Source organism: Melopsittacus undulatus, chromosome 6, assembly GCF_012275295.1.
Source record: "Melopsittacus undulatus isolate bMelUnd1 chromosome 6, bMelUnd1.mat.Z, whole genome shotgun sequence".
NCBI lineage: Eukaryota > Metazoa > Chordata > Aves > Psittaciformes > Psittaculidae > Melopsittacus > Melopsittacus undulatus.
The window spans coordinates 51,652,519-51,668,388 of record NC_047532.1 but is presented as its reverse complement, the minus strand read 5'-3'; the positions used below and the strand labels follow the sequence as shown (position 1 = coordinate 51,668,388).

General features: G+C 39.7%; 1 protein-coding gene across 2 annotated transcripts in view; it reads left to right on the top strand.

The window, feature by feature from the left end:
• COP1 (COP1 E3 ubiquitin ligase) overlaps window positions 1–15,870 on the top strand; it is a 130,474-nt gene that overhangs the window by 34,918 nt on the left and 79,686 nt on the right. For both annotated transcript variants that reach the window (XM_034064224.1, XM_034064223.1), the window contains exons 10-11: window positions 1,466–1,580; window positions 5,138–5,273. In XM_034064224.1, coding sequence (XP_033920115.1) covers window positions 1,466–1,580; window positions 5,138–5,273 — 251 coding nt within the window. The remainder of the gene's footprint in view (window positions 1–1,465; window positions 1,581–5,137; window positions 5,274–15,870) is intronic.

The following is a 15,870-nucleotide window of genomic DNA, read 5'->3' as shown; positions in this document are numbered from 1 at the left end:
TCACATAGCAGGCAAATACTTGGCATGATTGATTCCATCTTCATGTGGATTGGGCTTATCTGCAGATCAGCCTCAAGCTTGTGTTATGTTGCTTATCATGTTGCGGATGGCTTGTCTTGAGACTGAAGTGACTGCAAGGGATGCCTGAAGTTGTTTTGAACTCTAATCACTCCTGATGTGATGAGAGATGCTGGACCCTTTGTAGGCTGGTGCAAAAAATTAATAGGAAGATGCTATAAGAGTGTTCATTTAAGCATTTCTTAAAGCAGTGAAATTTTAGAACATTGTGATTAAAAGGTGTTGATGTAGGAGTCCAGCATTCTAGTTGTATGTTGAAATTGCAGTTGTTTTTGAGGTAAAGCAAGCTGCATAGACCATAGGTGCTGTCAATGTGGAAGTGTAAGTCATGATGTCAGTGTATAGCCACGGGCCTCATGCAGGAAGCGGCATCTGCAGGTTTCATTGCTTGGGGTTTGTTTTTTTCCCCTAAAATGTTAGATACTGTTTGTAAAGGTATAAGTAGAATTTGAGAGGGCTGTAAGCTTAGTTTGTTCTTTAATTGCTTGATGGCTGTAACGAGGGCAGTCTGTTCTGTGTGGATTGAGGGGGAGTGTACACAGTGAAGATTGTGCCACTGAGTGGCATTACAGGCCTTATACGTGGTCAGGGCTGTTCTCCATTTGAGAACCACCATCTTCTTCATCTTTCAAAATTTCCCCATTAGCTTTGGATATGCAATTTGTGATGCTTCTTACATATAAAGTGAGGTACTCTTCATGATTCTTGTAATAGAGGAATTTGTTTCTTTTCCTTACTAGTGATTAAAACAAGAAGTACTCTATTTTCTGGTTTGCTTGTAGTTTCAATTCTTTGCTTCTACCTCTCACTGCTGGTGTAGGTTGGAAAATAGCTTTACAGATGAGTTTCATGGACTTATTTTCTATTAGCCTCTGAACTTCATGGTGTCTTCTGCTTCTGTCCTTATTTGCTTAACTTTATGGAGAGTTACTGAGTTGCTTCAAAAGAATCCAGTAGCTATTTAAATTAAACACTTCTTTTTAATGAGCTCTCTGATAGGGATCTAGGAAGTATTTGTTGTACAGTCTGATTTATGAACCCAAAAGCCTGGTATCTTTGGCCTCTGATGTCTAATAGTATAAATGCAAGATGTGACTCCCCAAGGGTTGCTGCTGTGTCTTGCATGTAAGGCCACAATGAGTAAATTTGCAAAAGTTCAAGAAACAAGAACTGTCTAAAAGCAGGTCTTTGTTGTTTGTCAAGTTAAAGGGTGCAACATAGGACTGTAAGAATAACTGTCGATATGGCAGGATCTTAATTTATTGCCATTTTACACTTCTAACCCTTCACACATAATGTATAAATTGCTTATAATTTAGTAAAATTTATTGAAATTAAACCTAGGCCTGGCTTTACCTTTCTGAAGTGTTCTCTCTCCTCCATTTAGACCAAAAAGCAGCCATGGTATAACAGCACACTAGCCTCACGGCGCAAGCGTCTCACAGCTCATTTTGAGGACCTAGAGCAGTGCTATTTTTCCACCAGGATGACACGTGTCTCAGGTGAGTTCCTCTTGCATGTGTTCAACTTCTGACATTAGTTATCTCTTACAGTATCCGGTCCTCAGAAAAGACTTGCTTTTAATAGAGCAGCTTTCTCTTCTTGTATGCATGAGAATGTTGCTATGTATATTTATGTGTTACTCAGATCATCCAGTCTTCTTTTTCTTAATCAGTCTTTGAAGTTACTAAATTTAGAAAATTTAATCCTGTCACTTTAGAGGGACACATGTTTTGCTTTGACATTCTGTACTGTGAAGGGCATAACCCACAATAAACTGTTTCATTGATGCTCATTCTGAGGATGCAAATGTTTGAAAGCAGTGGTTGGGTTGTCTCTCTATTGTGGTGTAAACACAGCCGTTAAAAAACATTGCTATTGGAATACTGCAGAAGTATGAACATAAATTGGTACATTCTCCTGTATTTAGCATGCAAAAGGACACTTGAAGGTTGTCCTGTATGTTGTCTAGTTTGAGTCTCGGTTAACAAATGACTTGGAATATAAAAGCTGAGTGTGCAGTAGTGTTGTGGTCCCATGGGACACACCTTAGATTTAAGACTTGTTTTGTGGAATTAGAAGCTGTTTTCACAATTGCCTGGATTGTCTCATTCATAATTGACTAACAGTGTGACAGCAGCTAGAGTCATTGTTACCTAGTGGATGGATGGTTCTTAATTACATGGCAGGATTTTCTTAAGAAACAACTGGGTCAAATTGATATGTCTGTTGAGGGTGAGGAGTTGCTCTGTGGCCCCTTTGGGGAAGAAATGAGCTTTGGGGGAAAAAGCTTCAGGCAAAGGGCTGTGACAGGCAGGATATTTGCAGCATGCAGTTCCAGCCAGTGTGGAGAACTAGGAGCAGAGAGCAGCCAGCCCTCAGTGGGTGGAAGAAACCCAGTAGGGACAAGGGGGAATCAGGCAGATGTTGCTGCAGTAGAGTATCTATGCTTCTAGCCTTGGAAGCCATGGACCAGCCTTCCAGGACACATAGAGCAGTGAGAGAGCTAGGGTAGAATTCCCTGATTTTTTTTTTTTCCTCTATAAATTTAGCTTGGTTATTCATTTAAAAATAAATAAATAAAAATGAGCTTTGGGTTTTCATGTGAGTCGTGTTTGGTTTGTTTTTTGGGTTTTTTAAATTCTTTTTGGGGGGGGTGGGTTTTTATTATTATTATTTAAAAGTTGGCCTTAAAGGCTGCAGTGTGTTTCTGGGGAGCTTGCTTTTGGATATGTCTGCATCTACTACCTGCTTCAGAGCAGTAACTGGCTCAGTTCTCATAACACACATCAAAATGACTTTAAGAAGGAATGCAGAATGTTGGAAGGGTGCTGCAGTAGCTCCAAGACTAGAGAAGCTGGTTGGATGTGACCAGCCAGCTTCCTTTGAAATGCCAGCAAATGCTTTATAGAATACAGTACTTTACACTGAGATGTTTTCATGCTGTACTATTGTGGTGATGCATAATTGTTTATGTTAAAATAATACTTATTAAGCAAGGATAACAAATGGGGTTCTTCCCAGCATTCCCTTGTAAAAGACATCTATCTTCATAATTGGAACTATAAATATGAATGCAGTGAAACTGTTTTTGTGTATTCGTATGTGTTAGCTGCACCAAGAGCAGAGGATTTGGAAATTCAGGTTATTTCCTAAATCAGCGATAACCTCTAATACTTGATTAAGCTTTCTTCTCTTAAGTCATTCCTACTTTTTGACACATTTTAAATTTAATTTAAATAGGATTTGATGTTGATTTAAAGCTTTTCGCATGAAGTTTCTATGACTGTTCTAGTAGGGAATGGAGACAAAATATAACTCTTAATTATGAAATGGCCTTGCACTTTGACAGAAAAATGTCTTGAGAAATAACATTGTTTTCCAGGCACAGATACAGAATAAATAATAGGAGGACTGTGTGCTTGGTCCCTAAATGGGGAAATGAAAGAGTAGCAGTTATTTGTTCTTATCATAGTGTTGAAAGAGAAAACCATCTTTGAAAAACACTGACTGTGCTTTTTTTTTGAGCTGTTTCCTATAGTGGTCAGGTCCTGATGATTCTCATTTTGAGTAGCACTTTGTTCATTTTGCCCCTTTTGATGCATCTGACAAGGGTAACATATGTTTTTACCCTTAAACATGCTAATCACTAGCCTTCAATGTTCCTTTGTATGATCAAGCATAAAGTAGCATAAAAGGGACACTTCAGAATGCCTTACAAGTGTAGAGATACATAATTTCTCATGGCAAGGAATTACCGGGATGCAAAAAGTGATTATTCCGCTTTTTCCACAAGGAATCAGCAGATCTATTTTGCCTTTATAGATCAACTTCTTCCTTTTTTTTCACCTCTGTATTTCCAAAACTTTATAATAGGGGAACTTTTGTCATTTTCTTATGCTGCTAATAAGGAAGTGGATTAAGAATAATTTAACTGGTGGGTGGAATTTTGTCTCAGCTGTGTGAATTGTATATGTGGTTTCTATGCTGCTGCACTGGATACTGTAGTTTAAGAGGAGATGAGGTGTGCGCTACCTGTAAACCAAGGTGGTCTGTGTTACTGCTGGGAGAACAGCAATAACTAGTTTTCTTTACATTTCACTGGTGCAAAAAAGTCGAAGTGAGGGTGGGAGCATTAGAGGAGGACAGGGAAAATTGCTGCAAATTCTGGCAGTTATTACAAAGCCTGGAGGCTCTACCCAATGCTTGACTGCAGATCCATGATCTTAGTGGGATCCCATGTGGCCTCACTATAATAATTTTAAAATGGTTTAAATAAACTGTTAAATACAAATTCTGTTTATACCGAGAAAAGTTGGGACTTCTGAGGAAACAAGGAATGACTTTATCTACACTGTGATTTAGTTTTAATTTTTGTAGCAAACTGTTCAGTTTCTCACAGAATATTTATCATTATTATTTAGGCTGTCTCAGTTTCACCTTGTCTGCTGAAGGTCATAATTTTCACAAAACTTATAGTACAGAGAATCTTCAGTTTCATGCTCGTCTTCCTTCTCCAGACCGGAAACAGCTCCCATAGCTCTGTTGCTTTTGGAGTAACAAGAGGAATATGTTTTAGTAAAAGTATTTTGAATGTAACTGGCATCAAATATAGGCATATTGTAACAGAAGTATAGAGAAAGGAATATATTTTCACCTCCATAAAATAATTAGACATGTTTTATATACACATAGTGTATTTTGATATGCATAAAGATTTTTTTTCTGTTAATAGCTATGTGGCTCATGGGCTCTGAATTTGAATAAAATAAATGAGTTTACCAGGAAAGCTGCATTTGTAATCTCTACGCGGATTCTCAGCACAGTAAGTTCACACAGCATTGCAGTAGAAAGACTTTAATTTGTGCTCTGAAAAATCGTGGTGCCTTCAGGGAATGCTAGAGGTGAGAACAGACGCGGTTTTGACCGCAGACAGCAAGCAGAGATAGTGTCATGTTGAAGACTACATCTTGATTTACTTCTTTTTTTTTTGTTTGTTTGTTTGCTGCTGAGTTTATCTTTTGTTTCTTTCCTCCCTGATGCTGCCGCTTGTCCCTAGATGACAGCAGAACCACAAGCCAGCTGGATGAGTTTCAGGAGTGTCTCTCCAAGTTCACACGCTACAACTCTGTCCGACCTCTGGCAACACTGTCTTACGCGAGTGACCTCTACAATGGTTCTAGCATAGTATCCAGGTAAGATACAATGTGGCTCTGATGGTGTGTGTCATGCTGGTACAGGCTGTGCTGAGGCTGAGTTAATAACCTGTATTCAACAAGTTATGGTCTGTACATACATAACACTTTGTTTCCCAAAAGCCGTTTTGCAAATTTGTGATTACCTTTGCTCTGTGAAGGCACTCAAATACAGTAGTAGTACCTTTCATTCCCATTGGTGTTGATCAAGGCTGAATTCAAAACCTCTGAGGTGCCACTGGGTATCTCCAGGGATTGTAATAAAGCACGAAGTGTGTTGTATGCACAGTCCTCTGTACGTTAGTATAGTTGTGTTGTGATACAGTTCTAGCATTTTAGGAAACATCCATCTTGCTTGGTGTTAGTAATTTTAAGGTTATGTGGTATTTTTAAATGTTGTTGGTAGATCCAGTTGTAATGGCAAATACTAAAAAGTTCAGCAGCTTTTAATTGCTATTCTTAGACTTCTGAGCATTAGAAGCTATGTTAAAGTGCTAAATACTAGTGGGGGGTGATTGTGGTAGAACCAGTGTGACAACTCAGTTCTTGCCAACAACAGCTATGTATCCCCAGCCATGCCCGGTGGTCATGTTGTGTGTGCTGCTGCTGAAGCTCATCTGAGCTTCCTGTGGACCAGTTTAGACACTTAGTGGGTGAAATGCTATTGACTGTCTTGCAACAGAATTAGTTTCTTCTGTTTAGCTCCATGAACCAGCACCCTTAGAGATCAGACTTAAGAGAGCACATGGGACCTGCTAACAATTCTAACCTTAAACTGGTTTCCATAGCTGGGAACATACCCTGGGACATTTAATTAGTCTGTGGTAGCTTGTTTGGAGGTGGTTGTGGTGGAAAACATGATGCAATATGCTAACTGGTAAATCTTTTCAGCATGGCATATGTGCAGGCTCTGTTAGCTTCTCACAGGCATGTTTCACAAAACTGAATGTATTCATAGCAACCTTCTGAGGAAGAGAAGTAGTATCATCTCTGTCTTATATGTATATCCAGGGGGAGCAGGAGATCCGAAGTGGCCATGCTTCATGTCTTTAAAGAAACATTACCGTGACACAATGAATTGAACTTGGGTTTTGTATCTTGATCTAATGCATTACGAAGGGACCATTTAGACAGTGACAGAACAGCTTGAATATTTGTTGACATACCCTGAGAAATTTGCACTATGTGAAGAAATGGAGGCATGTGTAGCACAGAATACATACTCTTAAAACCACATTGATTGCTTAACTACTGCAATACATAGCAGGAATGTATAATGTCTGACTTAGCCACAGAGGTCAGAACACAGTAATCACTGATCTGACGTATATTTAACCTGCACTGATTGGGTTCACACTAGCTGCACTGAAATGCAGATGGGAATCTCACTGCAATGTAGACAAACTTCCTCAGCTACCAACTTCAGCACGGGTTGGATTTTTGCTCCTTTGCCCTTTCTTCTCCTTGACATTCTGCAAAAGCAGCATTTTTTTGATATTTGGTTAGAAAATGCTGGAAGGGCAGTAAATCTCACTCCCGTTTTGAGGGCATTATAATTCTTGGGTGAAATATATGCTTGAGAAGTATGTGTGTTACTGTTCTTAAAGTGAAGACAGTGGGGCCTCCATCCAAGCCAGTGGTAGAATCTGTAGTTAAATGCATCTAATTGAAAGATAATCTGGCTTCCCCCTGAATGTTTTCCCCTTCTCATGCTTTTTATTTATCAAAGCATTTAATAAATTTTTAGGGGTTTTAATATGTGGGCTGAATAAGACTGTTCACGTCTGAACATGTCCTTGATGACTGCATAAAGCAGGGCTGCTGAATGTGCTGCTGCTCCTGTTAGCTTCTGGCTATCCAAACAGTTCCCTTGAAGTCTGAATTTGTTAATCAAGAGTTTACATACATTGTGTTGGCTAGTGTACTTCTCTGTTCACTACTGTTCCTTATCCAAATTAATAGGCTCAAGTTCAGAAGGAAATTTTGTGAAGCTAAGTAAGGTGTGTGTCTTGGTGATGGCATCTTAAGATAATAAAAAAGCAGCTTTAAGTACCCGAGGGTGGACCAAATTATTGGGGTGCTTTAAAAGCTTTATTTTCATTTTTTTAAATGCTGTGAAAAGTTTTATTGGTTACTTGGTCCACTGCACTGATTTCTAAAGGAGTTCTTAGACATGCTGTAGGAAATGCTGGTGAAATGACAAAATGTCTTGCTGTTTAGCTGTTGCTGTTAAGACAAACTGCATTGAAATGCAAAGCAAATTTAAAGTTAAGTAAGGAATCCTCATATTTTTTTGAAAGTATTTTAAAGGCTCTTTTTAAGTATACCAAAGAATAAAAGTAGAATTGGCAGAAAGCTAGATTTCCTTGTACTTATTTTTGAAAAACAAATCCCCCCCCAAAAAAACCCAAACCAACCAAACAAAAAATCCCCACAACCCTGCTGTTACAAATGAACCAAATACCAAGACTATTTGGTTTGCATTCTTTTTACCATACATGGAGCTCACACACTGGACTCCAAAAGTTCTACTGGCTTGAATAAAGCTAACATACCTTAAAAACCTATTCATGTTTGCAAGGAAAAAGGTGGAGATACATTCCTTATCTTCAAAACCCTGACGTTTATTTAGAAGGGAAATAAAACTGGGTTTGTGGTGACAGGATGGAGTGTAATTAAAGACTGTATATAAGCAGGCCAGAGAAAACCTGAAACTGAGCAGCAGGACTGCTCTCCTAAGTGCCTTGCCACAAGCGTATTTATGAATGTCCGACTGGAGGACTAATAAAAGACCACAAACAATACTATGCATACTATGTTACTATAAAAATTCTAATGGAATACTTGGGAAATCTGCAGTTGCCCTTTGGGAGGAAGGGAGGATAAGCCCATGTCCTGCTACCCAGTTCCCGGTTTCCCCAGCCTGGCAGGGGCTCGCCTTGCTGGGCTGGCGGCGCTGCGGCGGCCATACAGCGTCCGCGTGATGGCAGCCGTCGGCTGCGGTACCGGCAGCGGAGGGCTGCGGGCGGGGATCGGGGATTGATGCGGGGCCGGAGCCCAAAGCTGTGCGATGTCTATCACGGGTTTACGGGCTTACATGGAAAGGTGCAAGCGGCATGGTCGTAAGCCCAGTGAGGGAGATCTTCCCTACCTTGCTTAGAAATGTTCTCACAAGCAGAACTTGCACCCCTCAGTACTTTATTTCTTCCCAGATTTGCTTTGAGAAAAAGATTAACAGAGAGGATGCTCAGTGAAAACATGTTCAAGGCTTTGCAAATTGCAGATTGCACAGTTTTGCTTTAACACTGGGGGACTTTCAGAGCATCTGCAATATGAATGTACATGTAAGTACAAAGTATTTACATGGTTTTCAGAAGTACATTAAGGTCTGGGTTGGTTTTTTTATTTTATTTTTTCTTTAGAATTGGCCAAGGAATAAGTTTTCCATTTATTATCCCCCCCACAGAGCAGCTGTCAGAGCTTAACTTCTCTCTGCTTGCTGTGGTAGTAAATGTAAAGGCTTTCTTTTAAAGATGAGTCTGTAAACTGCAGTGTTAGCATTACAATGATTTATGTAGAAAATTGCTTTTGCACTGTCAGAGGCCTTTGGAGAATAATGTGTCAGTCTCTCATCTTAAAAGAACAGAAAAATCCAAGAAACAGGCTACAGCAAGATGTCTGTCTGAAACCTGGTTATAGGAAAGCTGGTTCTCCTACTGAGTGGTTCGCAGGTCTGGTGGAAACATGGGTACATGTCTGTCTGCCCTGATGCTTGGAGGCAATTGGTGTGGTGTTTTGTCCTCTGCTCGGACGTGCTAGCTTACCATTTTTCTGAAAGGTCCCAAAATCACATCTGAAAGGTTTTTTGGTAGCTAACTATCCAAAAGAGAGATATTTAAAGGTGTAGTGATTACAGAGAGAAAGAAACAACTTGGGGTTTGACTGTTGAAACCTTACTCAAATCATCTGTTGAATCTTGAGACAGAGTTAAAAAACTGACTCATACGTTTTAAGGAGTACATTATTTCTCCCCTCCCCTATTGCTCGCTTGTTACTGCATTGCCTCTAAGTAATGAACAAGATACATAAGGTTTCTCTTACCATTCAAACAGTACAATTAAGTCAGTTTCAAGGCTGTATTTTTGTGTTGACCTTTCAAGCAATACGACCTGAAACCCTTTCTTCAAAGGTGAGCTTGCAAGGTAAACTATCCATTAGGAGTATGTTTTCCATGTATTTATTGAGATGTTCTATCTTATTTTTAATGCCCTGGGCTAGCTAGGATTAGATGAGCCGTTTTATTAACTCTGTGACCAGCAGTGCTTCTGTCTTGGTAAAGAGAAATGAAAGAAATGTAAGTGGGTTTATCCTTCATAGGATTATGTTTCACACTATTCCTTGAAAATGAGAGATGAGAAGGGTTGAATTTTTCTTACAGCCTATTAAATGAATCATTTTGTAAATGGACTCTTATTTACAAGTGGCAGCTCAAAACTGATGGATCTGTCTTATTTAGACAGTTCCTACAACTGGAAGGGAAAGAGAAATGCTTGGATAAAGAGACTTGAACTGCAGAGTAGCTGAGGAAGCTTGAAATATAATACCCTCAACCTGCTTGAAATTTGTGTTTCTCCTGTGGTTCTTGCCTTATTTTATCTTATGTTTGATCCATATACCAGAAGTAGGCTGGGGCTGAAATAAGGTTTTGTTTAGTGACAGCAAAGTACAAAGCCTTTTCCTTACTTTCTCTTCTTTTTCTCTGTAGTGCAGAACCCATACATTTCCTAGTACATAATTGTGGTCTAGATCCCCTTGAGCAGAAGCTAAATGTGGCTGGTACCCAGCAGAAGGGTCATACAGGTGTCATTTCAGAGACAATCTAAACTCTGTAATGTAGCCCTCAGATGGGCTGCTAGTACCGAAAGAAACTCTGAAACAAGAGTGTATCTGTTCATATCTCTAGTCTTCACCTGAAAAGTAAGCCTGGTGAGTGCAGTGACACTGCAGAGAGAGGTGTGTGTTCTTCCATCAGTTTAAGCTTTCACTTTTAGGGGTCAAACTTAAATAGCTCAAAATTGATAAGTTATCAAATGAAACTTGCATGGCCACCAGTGGAATGCTGGTTTTTAATTTTGGTTATTTTCCTAGTAACTTGAGACTATATGGTAGTAGGAAGCTCTTTTTCTCTTAACACTTCAATCCTGTCTCCATTTGCAGATAATTACTTGTGGGGTTTTTGGTTTGTTGTTTTTTTTTATTATTTTGATTTAAACTTTGTACATTTTTATGAATGGTCTGTTGAAAGTATTGAACGGTGTTTTGATGAATTTGGGAATCAGCTTTTAACCTAAATGTATTAAACAATTATTTCTTTTTGTGAGTTTTTTAATATGTTGAGGAAACTTTGTACAGTTTACATAAGCAAATTCCATTTCTTGGCAAATGTCGTGTAGTGGTCACTAGTTGCAGCATGGAGCTTCCCAAAGAGGTTATGCAAGCTTCTTCATCCTCAGGGGTATTCAAGAATTGGCTGGAGAAAGCCTTGAGCAGCGTGGTCTGACCAGATCTGCCCCCTCTCTGAGCAGGATATTGGACTAGAGACCTCTGAGTCTTGGAAACTGTACCCTTGAGATAGTTACATGATCAGCTTGTTTGAAACTTAAGGTTCTCTTCTCTTTCTGCCAAGTGTCTTCATCTGGCCTTAGGTTTTAAGGAGAAGCAATGTCCTTATGTAGCTTTGCCACATACAGTGCAAAGTGAAATTCACTTCTAATGAACTTTTAAGATTCCCCACTTACAATTCAAACAAGATTGTATTAATTAGAATAGGAATTTATTAATAAAACCAGGAGAAGCTTTGTGAAAGTGCAGGACTTTAAAATGAATGCTGTAGTGTTAGCGGTGTCCTGAGATTAATATTTAGGGTAGGAAGCATCATCGCATCCACTCTTTGATCAGGACAAAAATGTTTTCCGTGAGGCTGCAAGTAGCTGTCCTCCTAATGCTCATGTAACAATGGTTATCATCAAGTAATAGTGCTGTGTCTTGGCCTCAGGAATTGGACTTGAAAGACATGAAGGCTGTGGTTTCACAGTATTTTACATGCTGACAGTGTTGGTAAAAGGCAAAGACAGTTTTCCCTTAACCCCTCCTCACCTCTTCTACCCCACCCCCAGTTTTGTAGCTGTCAATGTTGAGTGCGGATACAATGAATTCTTGTGTCTGCTTGAAGAAACAAACCTGGTATTGATAGAACATGAATTTCCGTAGCTTATTACAATGTTCTTTCAACTCTTTAGCCATGTTTGTTGGAAATGCCTGAATTTGCTAGGGGATCATTGTCTGCAAAGCACTTGCATGCCTTTGGATATTTCTGGTTTTTTCCTTCCTTGCTGTCTAGAGCTAATGGTTATTAATATTGTCTGTATTACTAAGTGCAGACTCCAGGATGCTTGGGATTTATATGCTGCATAGGTGTTTTGTAGAATAAGTTATGAAGTGACATCTTCTTACAGAATTATATGCAAGTATGTGTTTACATTTGTGCAAATGAAGGTGGAAATCAGATCAAGTTTCTCTGTGTGAGACTGTGAAATTGAGTATTCATAAGTACCTTTATTTTTTCTAAAGAGTAGTTTAGGGGTAGAATATGGAATATTGACCAGGAAAGATTCAAAATGCCACCAAAATCTCCTGAAACACTCTTGGCAGTTGGATGAAAAATGTGTCAAATGATGCTTTAACCTCATTCTGTCATTGCCAAGCAGCAGGACCATCAGAGGTAGTTACCCCAGCCTATTCTTTGCTCCTCAAGACACCTCATCTGTGACATAGACACATAGACAGTATTTGTGAAAGTTGCACTGATTTGCAGTGTCTTTTGGATTGTCTAAAGAGGTTACTGTCCCCATCTGTTCCTTCCAGTGCTCTGCTGTGAGGTGTCTGCAAAAAACAGCCAATAGTAGGGTCTGGCAAATTTGGAGGCTTGGGTTGATAAGGCAGCAGGCTGTGTACTGGGACACTGCTGGGTGATGTCTTGTTCTGAGAAATGGGACCTTAGGCAACGTGGTCATCTGGAGACAAATGTCTTCAGCTGCTATGGCTAAATCATGTCAGAATCATGGAATCATTAATTGGAGCCTATGAATGAACTGTGTTGTTTACAGTCCTAATATTGATGGAGATCTCCTGTGCTGAGCTCTTTCAGGTGTACTTGTTCCCTTCTCTCTGTGACTGTCAGCAGCTTCTGTGCTCAATTTTGAAGAAACAAAATCCTTGTTGGTGTAGTAATAAATGTGGAGGCAAGCTTTCGAATGTCCTTATATTTAGAAGGCACTTCAGTATCTACCACAACTGAGTTCCTGCCTATTTAATGGCATAAACCTGATCAGATGGTACTACTGTGCAGACAACCTTGCAACTCAGTGTGGAACAATATTTGGTCTCTCAAACCTGCTCCTTACACAGCTTGGGCAGAGGCTGCTGTGTTTCTTTCTGGCAATGTTTCCCAAGCTTGAATGCAGAAAGAAGGCAGCTGGGTATGTTTTGAGACTTAAAACATTTTCCACTGTAGCATTTTGTAATGTTACTGTCAGAGCTGTTGTAACCTACTGTGTCTCAGCCCAGCTGGGCAAAGTGACAGATACTGGTTTAAAAATGTAGGTAGATTACCCAAAATACTGTAGAGGGCAGGCTGATAAATTGGCTTGAATTTTAAATAGTGTCATAAAAAACATTCTGCATTTAACTGCTGGCATTTTTAGTTAACGTTTACGTACTCTAGCTTATTTTAAATGGTGTTTGTGGAAAAACTGAATCTAATCCTCATTAACTTGCGTGGTAGTTGTTTGCAGCAGCTTTGGCTCATTGTACTTCTGTGTATCTGGCATATAAACCCTGGGATTGCTATCATCTTTTCAGCATGCAGAGGAGCATTGCCTAGCAGTAAAGTGGCTTTTTATCAGTACGCTTTATGTTCAGTTGCTTGCAAAATTCAGTAGTTCCCTGTAGGTTTTCTCATCATTAGTGCTAATTAAGCCAGGTTTCCCTGAATACATGTATTAAAAAAACCCTTATACAGTAGAACAGGATGTCTCTAGCTATAGTCTTACAGATAAAGCTAGAAGTCTGCTATGGCTTCCTAGGAGATTTTGGGTTGTATTTAGAGAAGATCAGGTTCAGGGTCACTTTAACTTGCTTCCCTCAAAGTAGAGAGGATCCTGGCTCTGGAAGTTGAGCTATTGCAGGTAGCACAATTAATCTCATAGTGTAGTATATTCTCTCATTGGGTTTAAAAAAAGACTGACTGTTTTATCTAGCAATGACAAAGCATGAAAGTAGGTCTGTTAGGTTTGATTTCAGAGCTGTGAGATGGATCTAAGCCCACCAAACCTCCTACATTCAGATTTAATATTCTCCTTTGAACAAGCTCTTTATGGAACAGGAGTATTGCTAAGCAGTCTGTTGGAACTGATGCCATTTCATTACACTTAAAAGGATTTTTGTAAGCATGAAGTGCACCTAGAACTAGGTCTAATGACATTACTTTGTCAACGTGGTACCTTTTTTATGCCTTTCTTCAAATAGAACAAAATAGAACTCCAGGCTACTGGGGCTGCAAAAAGGCTGTTGAAAGTGTGACTGCAGCGTGACTGGTGCAGTAACGTTTTCCCAAAGCAATCCAGAGCTAAGGACTGTCCTCTGTGCAGTGCAGGCTTCAATGAACTTCTACAGTGCCCTTCGCTGCCTGTGTCCCACCTGTGAAAGGGTTGACGATAATCAACATGCAGAGCTTTCTAGTGTCTTTATGCTTCAAATAGAGGTTTGCTTAGGGAGAGCATATTCCCATCAAAAGTTTGAAGCCTGGAGGTGTGGTAGCAGGGGAAGGTACCTGTGCTGCATTCAGCAGCAGCTTGTGCTGCTGAACCTGGAGCTAGAATATCCAAAACAACTCCAATGAATGGGATCAGACTGAAATAGCTTGGGGTCCTCTGTCTCACAGTTTTCGTTAGACTTCTATTAGATTTGAATCTGATATATTGACAGCTCATATTTATAGTAGCCAAAGTAACTTTACTTTGATTAGAGGACAAATCTGGCAGTTTTTCTTGTAATCTGGGGGTCACATGGAACCCAGATTAATATGATTGTTAGGGATGAAGGTGTTCACTCTCTGGTAGAATGTACTTAAGGGGAGTTTTGTTTATATGTTTTAATTTATACATATAGCAGTCTAGAGAATTTAAGGGTTTTTCTTTAAGTGGCCCTTTTTGAGTGGAGATTGCAGTAACCCGCACGTGCTTATGGTATGCTGGCTCAGTTTATTCTTTGGAAAACGTCTTACAGCACAGGGGTTTGAATTGAGTGATAAATTCAATCGTGCTGGTCTATCCTTGTGTCTGTGGCACAGGTTAAGGACTTGGAAATAGCAACAGTGACTTTCATTTAGGTGGTGCTCTGGCATAAAGAGTAACTAATGCAACTATTACTTTATTAAAAACAAAACAAACAAAAAAACAACAGCAACAACCAAAAAAAAAACCAAACAAAAAAGACCCCAAACTTTTTCTGAAACTTCACGTTTTGCCTCTGTAGCCTTCACTACAGTATGTAACAGCTTCTAGACTTTGAGCTGATAGAGCACAAAATCTGAGTGCTGTAATAGCAGCTTCTATGCTTGAGTATAGCTTTGTTTTTAAAAAACTACAAATTAGTATGCTAGTGCATGCTTAGGGACACTAATTACTTTGCTTTAAAATACCAGTCTGCTGTAAAAACAGTCTCTCAGGTGTGCTATTAATACCCATTTTTGTACTGACCCCAGGTGCTGAACAGCCTGCAGTGATGGCCATGGTGTCAGATTGTAACCAAAATTTCTAATGTTTAAGTGCTTCAAAATGGGCGTTAGAAATGGCTATAAGTCATGAGATTTGGGATTCTTGGAAGTGACAAGACATACTTCAGGGAGCAGGGAGTTGCAGCACAGAGTGAGAAAGACTTTAAGGAAATGTATGTGAAGAGCAAAAGCTGCCATTGTTGTCACTCCTTTCTCTCACCAATTCGGTCCCCCAAAACTGAGAACAACATATCCATGTTACAGTTAAATATGGGGCCACAGCAAGACAGGGATCAGGGTTAGAGAAGCAGAAACAGCACCATATTAGGTAGAAGTAGAATTGAAAGGCTTTGGTATGTCAGGGAGGAAAATACATATATGTTTAGTCCCTTAAGAGGGACTGAGTCATCTACTTCATGGAAATGGCAACTCCTGCAGTCACAGATGTCATTAGCAAGTCAGGGTTGAGGCATTTGTGATTATAGTAGCACTTGCAGAGTGTGTATGGAAAGGGTAGAGGAGTAATTGGTTGCAGACCTTTAATTGTAATTAGTGGTGCAGTTAGTTAAAGGCAAATGCAGTTAATTGCAACCACCCTCTTATCCTGATTTGGAAGAACAGATACAGCATGTACCCATTTTTCACAGAAGCTTGCTGGGCTAGGTGCCCCTCCAGTCTAACCCTTAGGGTGCTTCAAGCTGCAACTTCAAATACAGTGTAAGGTGCCTCAGGGGTTGGTTTGGAGGGCATCTGGCCCCATGC